At 43.7% G+C, this 13456-nt stretch overlaps 1 protein-coding gene across 1 annotated transcript in view; it reads right to left on the bottom strand.

Annotated features, from left to right (window-relative positions):
• Positions 1 to 13456, bottom strand: part of LAMA5 (laminin subunit alpha 5) — a 228883-nt gene that overhangs the window by 88625 nt on the left and 126802 nt on the right. Inside the window, exons 18-23 of the mRNA XM_081196825.1 lie at positions 13278 to 13377; positions 12527 to 12579; positions 11545 to 11650; positions 10116 to 10215; positions 8664 to 8820; positions 5575 to 5713 (exon numbers count right to left, since the gene is read on the bottom strand). Coding sequence (XP_081052951.1) covers positions 5575 to 5713; positions 8664 to 8820; positions 10116 to 10215; positions 11545 to 11650; positions 12527 to 12579; positions 13278 to 13377 — 655 coding nt within the window. The remainder of the gene's footprint in view (positions 1 to 5574; positions 5714 to 8663; positions 8821 to 10115; positions 10216 to 11544; positions 11651 to 12526; positions 12580 to 13277; positions 13378 to 13456) is intronic.

The raw sequence follows: 13456 nt of genomic DNA, 5'->3' as shown, positions 1-13456 counted from the left end.
AATACATTGTTGAAACCTTCCAAATCCAACACATCTGTGTTTTCAAGAAGCATCCATTCTCTCAGCCAACAAAATGCAGCTGATTCATAATAAAGTTTAAGGTCTGGCAGGGCAAATCCACCTCTTTCTTTAGCATCTGTTAATATCTTAAATTTTATACGAGGCTTCTTGCCCTGCCAGACAAATCTAGAGATATCTCTCTGCCACTTCTTGAAACAGTCCATTTTGTCCAAAATTTGCAGTGGTTGAAACAAAAACAGCATTCTTGGCAATACGTTCATTTTTATCACAGCAATTCAGCGTAACAACGATAGCTTCAAATTTGACCATATTTCTAAATCCTTTTTCACTTCAGTCCAACATTTTTCATAGTTATCCTTAAATAAATTCACATTCTTAGCAGTCATATTAACCCCTAAATATTTCACTTTCTTAACCAGTGTCAATCCTGTCTCCTTCTGAAACTTGTCTCTCTCAATCTCAGATTTTTCTCTAAAACTTTAGTTTTCGTCTTATTCAACTTAAAGCCTGCTACCTGACCAAATTCTTGAATCAGTTCTAATACTCTTTTAGTGCTAGATTCTGGCTCCTGTAACATCAATATCAAATCATCAGCAAATGCTTTCAAATTGTACTGTTTGGCTCCCACTTGTATACCTTTTACCAATTGGTCCCTTCTAATCATATTTAACAAAACCTCCAGGACCGATATAAAAAGCAATGGAGAGATTGGGCAACCTTGTCGTGTTCCTTTCTCAATCTTGAATTCTTCCGTCACTACATTGTTCACAATTAATTTAGCCTTCTGTTCTGAATAGATTGCACCTATACCATTTCCAAAACCTTGACCAACCCCCATCCCCAATAAATTCTTCTTCATAAAGCTTCAGGAAATATTGTCAAAGGCTTTCTCCGCGTCCACAAATATCAGAGCTGCTTTAGTATTAATCTTCACTTGTAATTTTTCTAAAATATTAATTATATTCCTCGTATTGTCAGACAAGTGTCTGCCCGGGAGAAAGCCCGCTTGATCTTTATGGATTTCTTCTGCTAACACCTTTTTTAATCTTTTAGCCAAAATGTCTGCAAAAATTTTGTAATCCACATTAAGCAGTGATATGGGGCGGTAGTTCTTAAGCTGCGTCTTTTCAGTCTCTGTTTTTGGTATAAATGTGATATAAGCTTCCTTCCACGACTCTGGTGCCCTTTTCCCTTCCAATATTTCATTACAGACTTCCTTTAAAGGTTGTATTAACCATTCTTTCAAAGATCTGTAATATCTTGAAGTCAGTCCATCCGGTCCTGGAGATTTACCTAATTGCATGTTCTGAATGGCCCCTTCTACTTCCTGTTCCATTATTTTGTGATTCAGCATTAATTTATTTTCTTGGGAAATTTTTTGTAGTCCATTCATTTTCAAAAAATTATCAATATCCATTTCTTTCTGCTTCTCCTGTGTTTATAATTGTTTAAAATACCTCCGTTTTATTTATTTTTTAACCAGTTGGTTGTATTATTTCATCTTATTGCTAACTGCCTTGAGAGCAGCTGTGCTGAATGTTGTGATGTATAAATCTAACAAACAAACGAAGCATTTGCAGAGAGACATACAAGAGGAACAAGAGATAGTACCCCTTCAGAACCAGTTCGAATCTCCTCATCTCTCTCTTTCCCCCACACAAAGTAGGGCAACTTTAACAGTCAGTGAGAAGTGGTATATATTCATCTTGCAAACGGGAAGAAAAGAGTAAAGGGATACTGACTTTCCTCAATGATTGCAGTCCTATAATGAATACTAGCAGAAGTGATTGCTGCAAGAGCACAGACGATAAAGGCCAATCTGTACGCTATCCTTAAAGTATCATTAATAAAGAACAGTCAATAATGAAAACATATTCAGGGAAATTTAAGGGATTATCAAGTTTGCAGAAATAAGTGGCCCTGTTAGCAAAGTCAATGCATTTAGGTGAAGTCTCTTGCACAAACAATCCTTATCATATCAGATAGCCTTAAGAATAAAGCCATTTATTTCCAAGAAGCAAAAGATTTTTTTAATCAAGTTAGGATCCTTTTTGGGGGTGGGGCATGCACTCATCCTCCACTTCATCTGAGTGTATCACACACATCACACTGCACAACCTGGCCACAAGGAAAGCAAATCAGCCAGCAAACATGGAGATAAATTGTATTTAAATCATTAGCATATGGCCCAATTAACATTCTCCCCTGGGCAGGTAACAATAAAAGGTTTAAAAAAAAACCCAAAAATCAAAAGGAATGAAACCAACGGCAAAACTAACTAAATAAAACAATCAGCGGCAAAACGCGTGTCAACACAGCAGAGCTAAAACACCGAAGATCTTATAACATGTTCTCCTTTTCCATCATAAAATCTAACTCCCGCTTTGCTGTTTCAAGGCACAGAAGCTATCTGCGACAGACGTGTATCACATGATCCCCAGAGGTGTTCACATTCCAGTTCTCATACCTTGTCAGAATGACCACCACATGGAAGGAGCCTAGACTGAGGGTGCTATCAGAAAGCAGTGGTGATTAGTGCCTTTGGGGACTTGTGGGGCAGAGGGCGGGGGGACCCTACAGTAATTGGAGCTATAGCCGATTGATAGGCAGATCCCATCTTCTTCCCTGCTGAGTTCTGCAAGGGCCACACTGAGACGAAGGTATAGGAAGCTGAGAGGCATTATCACTCCTTGCTGGTTGTAAGTAAGAAGGTGTTATGTGGCTGGCTGAAGACGAACTGAAATTGGACCAGCCACTACTGATCAAAATCACTGCTGTTGCACACCTTTCTCATGCTTCCTGTTCAGATAGCATCATATCGAAAGGTAAACTTCACATTTGCCCCACCCAGGTCCAGAAGATGAGCAAGTTGTCGGCACTTCAGGAACCAACACAATTTCCAATTTCCAATGTGGTGACGTCACAGAAGGAACAGGAAGCACCGTTGACTTGTGCATCTTGTCCCTGAGCGCTCAAGAGAATGGCCAAACTCAATTCTAGAAGCGCTGGGGTGGGGGTGGGGGGGCCTCAACTTATTTGTATGTTTTATTTGTTAAATTTGTATGTTTCCTGAAATAATATCATAAATTTCATATTGAAATACATTAGCTGCATTTCTTTAATGAAATAAACTTGTGTTTTATAAATGCATGTAAAAAGCGCCTCTTTAATGACATAAAAATGTCCTTTTAAGTTCAGTGAAAACATTCCCAACAGTGCCTGGAAATGCCACTTCTGTGCAGACTTTGCCAGCAACAGTGCTATAATGCAGTGCTCCACGGACTAAATTGTGAATTCCTTTTTAATAAATCAGCTACTGCAGCTGCCTATTGAGATAAGAGTTGCTTCCCTTCTGAATCAATAAAAGTGAAAATCGGCACCCCTGAAAGTAGAAGTTATATGGCTAAAAATGAACTCGATTAACAAAATTGCCTCCCCGCCCCCCTTTCAGAAAAGCCTTCCATTGCCCAAACATAATACTTCAAGGCTAGCACTACAGTAGCAATTGCAGTTAAGTCTGCTGTCAGCATGAATGAGGATTTGAAAGTGAGCTGAGGAACTGGAAGAGTTACCACACACCAGGCTAGACATAAAATTGACCAGCTTTCTTGCATTCCACATTTGCATATATATGCTACAGTGTGGCTAAAGCAGCAAAGAATTAAAACTACATCCCATTAGTACAAGCTGTGAGGCTGCCAGTGGAATCCTTCCTGACTGCTACTGCAATCAAAGCACTGGATTCAAACAATATTTTCCTTATCTTTCAGACGTACTGGATATGATCTAGTTAAGCTTGTTTGTTTTATCAGGATTGCAGCCAACTAAGTTCTACTCAGACCACACCCACTGAAATCGATAAAACTAAGTCAGCCATGCCTATTAATTTTGATGGGTCTACTGTGAGCATTGAATACAATCCATAGACGATTTTATTTGTTTTAAAGTCTTCTCTCTATACAGTGGATGCTCGGTTTCCGAACGTGATCCATGCGGGAGGCACGTTCGCAACCTGCAGTATTCGCTACCCGCAGCGGCGCATCTGCACACGCAAAGGTTGCGATTCGGCGCTTCTGCACATGCACAAAGAGCGGTTTAGCACTTCTGTGCATGCGCGACCCCTGAAACCCAGAAGTAACCCGTTCCAGTACTTCCGGGTTTCGGCGGGTCCGTAACCCGAAAAAACGCAACCTGAAGCATCTTTAAGCAGAGGCTTGACAACCATATGTCAGGAGTGCTCTGATGGTGTTTCCTGCTTGGCAGGGGGTTGGACTCGATGGCCCTTGTGGTCTCTTCCAACTCTATGATTCTATGATTCTATGATCTGTAACCCAAGGTATGACTGTACTTCACCTCTTCAGAATGCAATTCACTGTGAATGATGATTGTAATGAGCTGGAAGAAAAATAAGAACATAATAATAATAGCCTGCTGGATCAGGCTAATGGCCCGTCTTGTCCAGAATCCTGTTCTCACAGTGGCCAACCAGATGTCTGTGGGAAACCAGAGAACAGTGCTTGAGACAAGAGCACTCTTCCTGCCATTGGTTTCCAGCAACTGGTATTCAAAAGCATTGCTGCCTCTGATTGGAGACAGAACACGTACCCATCATGGCCAGTAGCCATTTACACCTTTTCTCTTCCTCCACGAATTTGCCCAACACTCTTTCAAAGCCATCTAAATGTTACTTTGCCTTGTTTAACACCAAAGAGAAACAAATTCCCTTTTAACATCCTCTGGTCAACGGGCTCAAAAAATGGGACTCAAGATGCAACTTAACAGTTTAGCACTAAAATCCCACCCCATCCTATTTTCCCGGTCACAATGATCAATTATCACAGTTTTACAGACAATAAGCATTTGCAGAAAACAAAACAAACTGAATCACTGAGGATGTTCACTGGTTTGAAGGCACACTTAAGCAAAAGCCTGAGTGAGGAGAGGTATGAATACAAAGCGTAACAATTATTGGGCTTTCTCCTCAATTCTAGAACAGTATGTGAAAATAGGTTGCTTCATAAAATGCTTCGTTTGATCAGCAACACAGAGAAGCTTGAGAATGGAAACTGCAACAACAGATCAATTACGGAATTGGAGGACAAGAGAAATCTGGGGTCCTTACCTCTCCTTCGTGGCTGATAAGCTGTAATTTTGCCGTACACAGTGGCACTTCCTGAGTTAATATATCTCAAGATGACATGGAAGAGATAGATCTCCGCTTCTCTGACCCGCACTGTGACTTTGACTTTGTTCTGCAAAAGGTGAAAAAGCACATCGGGCACATTATCATTGCAGGGCAGACAGCGAGTCTGTTACCTGCCCTGCCTGTCCCTCTCTGTCTCTCTCTCTCTTTGCCTCGCTAGGTTCCCCACCCTTTGTGGTTCCTAAGAGCAAACTGCTTGAGGAGATCCAAAATCTACAAAATGAGTGGTGGTGGTGGTGGCTTTTGGGGAGGGAGAAGAAAAACGCTGCTTTGCAAGAAAAAGCAAAGGTCGGCTCCTTTATCAACTGGTTTTCGAAAGGGGTTAGTCTAGAAGTGAAAAATGCACTTACAGTTGCCACAAACATTAAACTTTCCTTCCTCAAGGCCTGAGACCCTCCCTTCCACATTTGCAGGCCCCCGGTTGACGTAGCGGAAGACGAGGCGGAACAGGTCAGGGGAGGTCACACTGAGGGTCACCACTACCTTGGGCTGGTGGGAGAGAAAGGGGAGAGAAGCAGAGCACACCTTAAATAAACCTCCACCGTCACCTGCCACCAGCCACCAGCTCAAGCACAGCACTCCCGTATTCCTGCTCCCAAAAGCAGCATGCCAAAAGCAGGTGAGGAAATCAAGCCAGCCCCATCCTGCTCTTAATGGGATGGCCTGGAAAGATGCCTCTGAAACACTCGCTGCACATTCCACCTAAGGCTATCTATCCAGCCAGAAACAGACATTCCATAGTCAAGAACCGAAGGGAGAAAAGGGAGAGACGAGAGAAGATGACTTCTAAAGAGAAGCACACCGAGTGCATACAAAATTCATAACCCATTGCCACAAGGTGCAGAGATGGCCTGCCGCTTAGATGCCATTAAAGGGGGAGGAGACGTGGGTGGTGCTGTGGGTTAAACCACAGAGCCTAGGGCTTGCCGATCAGAAGGTTGGCGGTTCGAATCCCCACAATGGGATGAGCCCCCGTTGCTCAGTCAGTCCTTGCTCCTGCCAACCTAGCAGTTCGAAAGCACGTCAAAGTGCAAGTAAATAGGTACTGCTCTGGCGGGAAGAGAAACGGCATTTCCGTGCGCTGCTCTGGTTCGCGAGAAGCGGCTCAGTCATGCTGGCCACATGACCCAGAAGCTGTATGCTGGCTCCCTCGGCCAATAAAGCGAGATGAGTGCCGCAACCCCAGAGTCAGTCACGACTGGACCTAATGGTCAGAGGTCCCTTTACCTTTAGGCAAAATCACAGGGTCTGATTCAACAGGGCTCTGATGTCCTTAGGAAGGCTGCTTCCCATTTTGCAAGTAAAAATCACAAAAGTGGCCCTGCAAATAATTCCTAACACTAACATGGGAAAAGTTTACACATCAGTCTGATTGTGAGAAAGATGTGGATAGGAATGCCAATGGGTGGTTAAGGACACCTATATCCAGTGTTGTTGTTTTTTTAATTCAGGGGGTACTCAAAAGTACGCAGTACCAGCACCTCTCTTTTTTTGGTTAAAAGGTGTAGCACTTACTGTAACAACTTCATGGTGAGTTCCGGCACCTATTTTTCTAGGGGGGGGGGGAGAGCACGGCATATATCTTTCTTGAAAGCAGATGTGCACATACACACAACTCTCTGTGATATTAAGACTGCATGCAAACTTTCAAAAATCTCAAAATCATCACTACATCATAAAAAAATGTGTGGGCATTATGAGCCTAAAATTAATTTTGCTCTTGTATCTCCTGGCATTTATAAAGACTGCCATGTTTGGGACATTAACTGACTGGAAAATGCAAGTGGAAAGATTGGGAGTTGTCCACACCAATGGGCTGGCATCAAGAATCCATGCAAATCAGATTAACCACGTGCAAACTGAATATGCGGATTAGCTGTGGTGCTCCAGCTCAAGCTGACATTTCCGAGAAGGCTAAGCAAGGCATGTACCTCTCTCCAAGAAAGCTGGGGGTTTCTATAGCAAGACAAAAGACTACCTTCAAAGGTTCATTTGCACCTTTCAGACAGTAACTAAATTGTGGAATGAGCACTTTTGTGAGCCTCTGGCTATTAAAGGCTAAGAGTGGGACTGTAACAATGGCACAAGGAATGAGAGAGCAGGCACCATAAAAAAAAATCTAAAGAGAACAAGGAAAGTCTGTCCTTAAGCCCATTTTCCTAAGGGGCAGAAATAAAACAAAAATAATCTTTAATCTAAGAACCCTCTCCTAAAGAATAAAGTCATATACAGTGGTGCCCTGCAAGATGAATGCCTCGCAAGATGAAAAACTCGCTAGACGAAAGGGTTTTGCGGTTTTTGAGCTGCTTCGCAAGACGAATTTCCCTATGGGCTTGCTTCACAAGACGAAAAGGTCTTGCGTTTTTTGCAAGTTTGTTTCCTTTTTCTTAACACCGTTAATACAGTTGCGACTTGACTTCGAGGAGCAACTCATAGAACGCGGTGTGGTAGCCTTTTTTGAGGTTTTTGGTGATTTTTGAAGCTTTTCCAAAACTTTTCCTACACCGTGCTTCGCAAGATGAAAAATTCGCTAGACGAAAAAACTCGCGGAACGAATTAATTTCGTCTTGCGAGGCACCACTGTAAGAGAGTTTCAAATGAACCACACAGACCACACATAAACACTTTCTCTCTGTGAGGTCTCCAGATTTCAGAGAGGAACAACATCTCAGGTGGGAGCAAGCTCAGCAGATGTTACAGTCTCATTCTCTTGTCATTCAAGCATACAAAAGCCTGAAATAAACAAGCCACCCTCTTCAACAGATGAAAGAGCAACTGAAGCCACATGCAGCACAGGAAAAAGCAAAGAGGGTTTTCCTTTCCTTTGAGGAGCAGGGAGATGTTATGCAGAGTTGCAACAGGAAGAGGGAGAATAGCCCTTTAGGAGACCTGTTTGTGTGTTGTCTTTCTAACTGGCAGTCCCCTTATATAGCTCCTGCCTGGCCATCTCCCCCTAAATGAACTAAGGCTGACATAATGAAGCAGTTCCAGGACTTGGGACCTCTCCTATCATCCCGCTGTTCTCTTTCTAAGCCTAAAGAGCACATTAGCACGAACAGGCTTTCAGTGTAGAAGCATATGCACACAAATATGGAGCGACTGCTTGCATTGGGCTCTGTCTGTTTTTAGGAGTCCCTTTGGGTAAAATGCATAGGAGATCTCTCGTCTTGAAAGTCACTTCAAACGCCACATATTTCCAATAGTGCAAGCACTTACACATATTAAAATCTTGAAACTCGCGCATGGATCATGCATTATTTCATTGCAGGAACATTTGGAGTACAGATGATGAGCAGCTGCAGCTGACTGCAGCTTCTCAGCATGCATATTTTTTTTATCTTTTTCTCTGTGTGGAAGTGCTTTGCTCTTGTGAAATCCATAACATTTGAAGCTGCCTTTACTATCTGCCCAAGGAAAGAGGTGGGGAGTTAAGGCCTACCTGGATGGAAGACATTTGTGCATATCCTCTCCAGCTGAAATTCTCAAATTCCAAGGGGTTGTAGCCAAATCGAACAGGCCGTCCATCCAGTGTAGTCCCCTCTTCCAGCTCGTATTTCAGGTGATGAAGGTCAGGGATATAATGGTCTATTGCTGGTCTGCAGATAAAAAGTGAGGCACACTCTTAACAGCCTGGGTTTCCATCTGCACCACAATGTAGGAAAGACTCAGCTTCAACATGTCATAGAATCATAGAGTTGGAAGAGACCACAAGGGCCATCGAGTCCAACCCCCTGCCAAGCAGGAAACACCATCAGAGCACTCCTGACATATGGTTGTCAAGCCTCTGCTTAAAGACCTCCAAAGTAGGAGACTCCACCACACTCCTTGGCAGCAAATTCCACTGTCGAACAGCTCTTACTGTCAGGAAGTTCTTCCTAATGTTTAGGTGGAATCTTCTTTCTTGTAGTTTGGATCCATTGCTCCGTGTCCGCTTCTCTGGAGCAGCAGAAAACAACCTTTCTCCCTCCTCTATGTGACATCCTTTTATATATTTGAACATGGCTATCATATCACCCCTTAACCTCCTCTTCTTCAGGCTAAACATGCCCAGCTCCCTTAGCCGTTCCTCATAAGGCATCGTTTCCAGGCCTTTGACCATTTTGGTTGCCCTCCCCTGGGAGGAGGGATGGGATGAACTAAGCAAGCAAAAACCCAAACTAGTATTTAGTCAACGCAGTCAGTCACTCTAGCTTAGGACATTTGCATCCATACCCCAAGAAAATACCTATCATCTGCCCAGAATGATTACATAAATGACATGCAGCTTTTCATGTTTTATACACAGGCCACAGACACATTCCTGCATTGCAGAGGATTGGAATAGATGACCGTCAGGATATTTTCCCTCCTTACCTCTCCAACCAATCAACTTCACAAGATTGCTGGCAGAAGGGGGGGGGGAGAGGAATTCTTTTCATAATTTTATAAACCTGTGCAGTGGTACCTCGGGTTACAGACGCTTCAGGTTACAGACTCCGCTAACCCAGAAATAGTACCTCGGGTTAAGAGCTTTGCTTCAGGATGAGAACAGAAATCGCTCTGTGGCGGCATGGCGGCAGCAGGAGGCCCCATTAGCTAAAGAACAATTTCAGGTTAAGAACAGACCTCCAGAATGAATTAAGTTCTTAACCCAAGGTACCACTGTATCATGTTCCCCTTCAGTCAGCTTCCCCCTGCCCCCACTTAAAAACCTGCAGAACCACACACATAGGTGAAGAACCTTTTACATCATCTATGCACATCTCACTTAGTCTGTTCCCCCAAATGACCCATTCACATTCTCCACCCCACCCACTGAATACACAGAACGCTAATGCTGGGTTTGAAATCCAAGACAACAAGGCAGCTAACGCCACAGGTTTGCCCATCGCAGCTGCAGCCAGCCTCTTACTGAGTGCAAGTGGGGCCTTGCGTATTCAGCCTGCAGCGACAGGATCCAGTCTTCTCATCACACGCCGGTCCGGCTGCCCCACCAATGTCACAGTGGCATCCTGTAGATAGGAAGCACACGTCTTTACATTCTGCAGTTGCTAACGGGCCCCAAATAGCCTGGCACCAAAGGGAGTTACACTGGCATGGCACACTATTTTTATTCCATTGTATCTGCTTTCGCGTTGGCTTCTGGCCCTGCCTGGATCCGTTTCCACTGCCTCCCTGTTCTATTTCAGAAGCTATGCCTGATGTTTCCCTACCAGGCAGTCTCCCCATCACCGTTTGCAGACCACTCCCCATAATCCTAACTCATCCAAGGATACAGCCTTGCATAGTTAATAAAAATAGACAGCAATGGATACTCCCGGTCCTTTCAGTGCCATAGATGTATCTGTTTGTATTACTGATGAAGGACAACAACCCAGCCAATTTTAGCACGCTTTGTTCTGTTGTACATCAAGAAGCTGCTCAATCTGTACCCAATACAGTGTCCGGCTTTGATCTAAGCTCAACTTCCATTCTCTTGGTCTAAAAATAAAGTACCGTATTTTTCCGTCTATAAGATGCCCCCATGTATAAGACGTCCTCTATTTTGGGGAACTCAGATTTAAGAAAATGGGGGGGGGGGGAGATGGCCCTGTGTATAAGACGCTCCCTAATTTTTGACATTATTTTTTAGGGGGAAACCTAGTCTTATACACGGAAAAATACAGTATATCATAAAATAGGTACAAGTTTAATCAACGTCTCTCAGTAATGCCTGTTTCAATAAACCTTTTTCAACTCCTTTCATCTGGACTTGCTCGTTTTCCTCTACCTTTTTGACTTTTTTGAAATTGCACCGCCAACCTTTCCATCAATCTTCTCTAAAGAGACTTCTTTACCTCCTTCCTTTCCTTTGATCTGATGCTACAGCTGACCTCCTTAAAAGGTGTCAAGGTCTTCCTCCCCCCACGCCTTTTTTTAACTACCTTGACGAGGTTTGAGCTAGGTGTATATGAGGGTTGGAGGTGTATATATGTATCTGTATATAAAAGAAGTGCATGACTGGCTGTGCACAAATTTGGCAATAATTGGAAAGGAGGGGGAAACGATTTCTAAGCCAACCCACAAAATGCAAAGAAATACCTGGGAGGAAGGACAACACAGCATATAGCCAGTCAAAATTTCAGAAGGATGGAGAGAGAAAGATTCACACTATCATTATTTTTAATCTAACAGAGACCAAGTCTTGAGTAAATCTGTTCTTTCCCTTAATATGTCCTCCCCGCACTGGAACCCTGCTTCCCATGTTGACAGGACAACTGTGCCAGCTAATGGGCTCTGTGACTTTTGTCCCCACCCAATGGCTAACAGATAGCAGCATGATACAGAAAAAAAGAACACACCTTGACAGCCAAAGTAATTCCCGCTCTCCAGGTTGTAGTATCCTTCTTTACAAGTTGAACAGAACTGACCACAGGTATTGGGCTTGCAGAAGCAGTGTCCGTCGCCCTAGGAGACACAGGCCGCACGTTAAAATCAGCCTGCGGCAGCTCCCCAAAATTAACCTCCCTGTCCTTAGCTGGCTTTTCTTGTATGGGCAAAGAAAGATGAGGAGTGAAAGAATGAGAAAGGGGACAAAGGCTGCGAACTGCAACAGCAGCTGCTCTGCTTTGCCCTAAAAACAACAACCAGAAACCTCTGCTGTAGCCCTAATGCTCACAGAAATATTAGAAGAACATTGTGTCATTTACTGAAACCTTATGAAAGCAACAGAAAATAAAAGCAATGCCTGTTTTATCGCCCATGCCTTGCATTGGAATAAATCAAGTATAACTCAAGAGGCACCTCGATCACGGAACTCCCACCTTAGAGACAGTTGGCACAAAGTTATAAGCTTTTTGCGCCAAGTGAGATGAGGATCAACATATTCACTCAGGCTTTTGGTTAAATCTGTGACGCCACACTTAGTTTATATCTTTGTGCTCTTGCCTGTTTTGACGGCTTCATTGTTCACTGATTGGTGGTATGATCAGATTGTGTTTTATTAGGACTGTGCCCTGTTTGGGGATTACTTGATAATGAAAAGCAGGCAACAAATTTCTAAATAAATCAGTGTTGTAATAATGCTGTTGCACGAAAAGTAAAATATCTCCAGAATGCTTCTGATCATCTGGTGTGCATTTGCCAAAATGCACTGGTAAAGAGTCAGGAAGCAGCAGGATTGCTCTGTAGACCAGGAGTTAAGATGAGATTTATAATGGCTTGTTCCACTTGGGATGATATCTTTCAAGGTAAAAAAGGCATCAAGGCGAGTGTTTCTCCTGGCAGGACCTGGGTCCTAGCTGGGACCTCAGAGTGGATTTCATCACACGGTGTGAAACTTACTTGCTGGCATTCAGCAACACCTGCAACTGTCCCCATGGTGTCACACTGGCAGCCTAGGGGAAAGAGAAAGGGGTAGTGAGATGACTCCTCAAGTCTATCCAGCAATTAACTTGAAGTTAGCTGGACGCCAGCTAATCCTCAGACAGGCAGGCAGAAATGGCAGAAGTCAGTAGGACAGTAAAAGCCCCAAACAGAAGTCACAGTCGTGGTTGTAAACTCTTGATCTGCTATGTAATGGCAAAGAGGACATTCAGCAAAAACTTGGAATGAGCTGGTCTAAACTAACGCTGTGTACTAATCTACCCCAGGACAGTTGATGGCTCCCCCAAGATATATAGACAGACAGAAAGACAGACAGACAGGTAGATATAAACAGTGAGAGAGAAACTAGCAAAAAGAGTGGAGTAAATCAAACTTGATTGCAGTATCTTGTTTTAACTCTGCCAGGTTCAGACCAGGTCAGCCAGCAGCAGCCCCACTCATGAACAGAGTTTCGAATAAGGGCAACTTAGCCCACCTTAATTTAAGATAGCACAAGTTTTGCTGGCTTCCCATACTTGCTCTGCTGATCCTTGTTTCCATTCAGCATTAAAGGATGCCAGATGTCAAAAGGCTTCCCCTGCCCCCATAGCTTCGCCTCCGCAATGTGTTCAGAAAATGAAGAGGAGAAATGGGAACCCTCTTCTCCTTAAATCACCAGAGAGGCTTGGATGAGCGGCTTCCTGGAAGAATGACATGGGAAGGGTCTTACTCATGCATCCAAATGGGTTATCTGGAGTCAGGTTCCAGTAGAGCGGTTTGCACCTATCGCAAGCTTCACCTTCCACATAGGCTCGACATTCGCAGGACCCCTGAGGAGGAGGGGAAAGGGGGAAGCAGAGAGAGAGAGAGAGAGAGAGAGAGAGAGAGAGAGAGAGACCAGGGGTCAGC

The sequence above is a fragment of the Podarcis bocagei genome, assembly GCF_964188305.1.
Source record: "Podarcis bocagei genome assembly, chromosome: 5".
Taxonomy (NCBI): domain Eukaryota; kingdom Metazoa; phylum Chordata; class Lepidosauria; order Squamata; family Lacertidae; genus Podarcis; species Podarcis bocagei.
The sequence above is the reverse complement of the archived record's forward strand: the minus strand, read 5'-3'. Positions and strand labels throughout refer to the sequence as shown.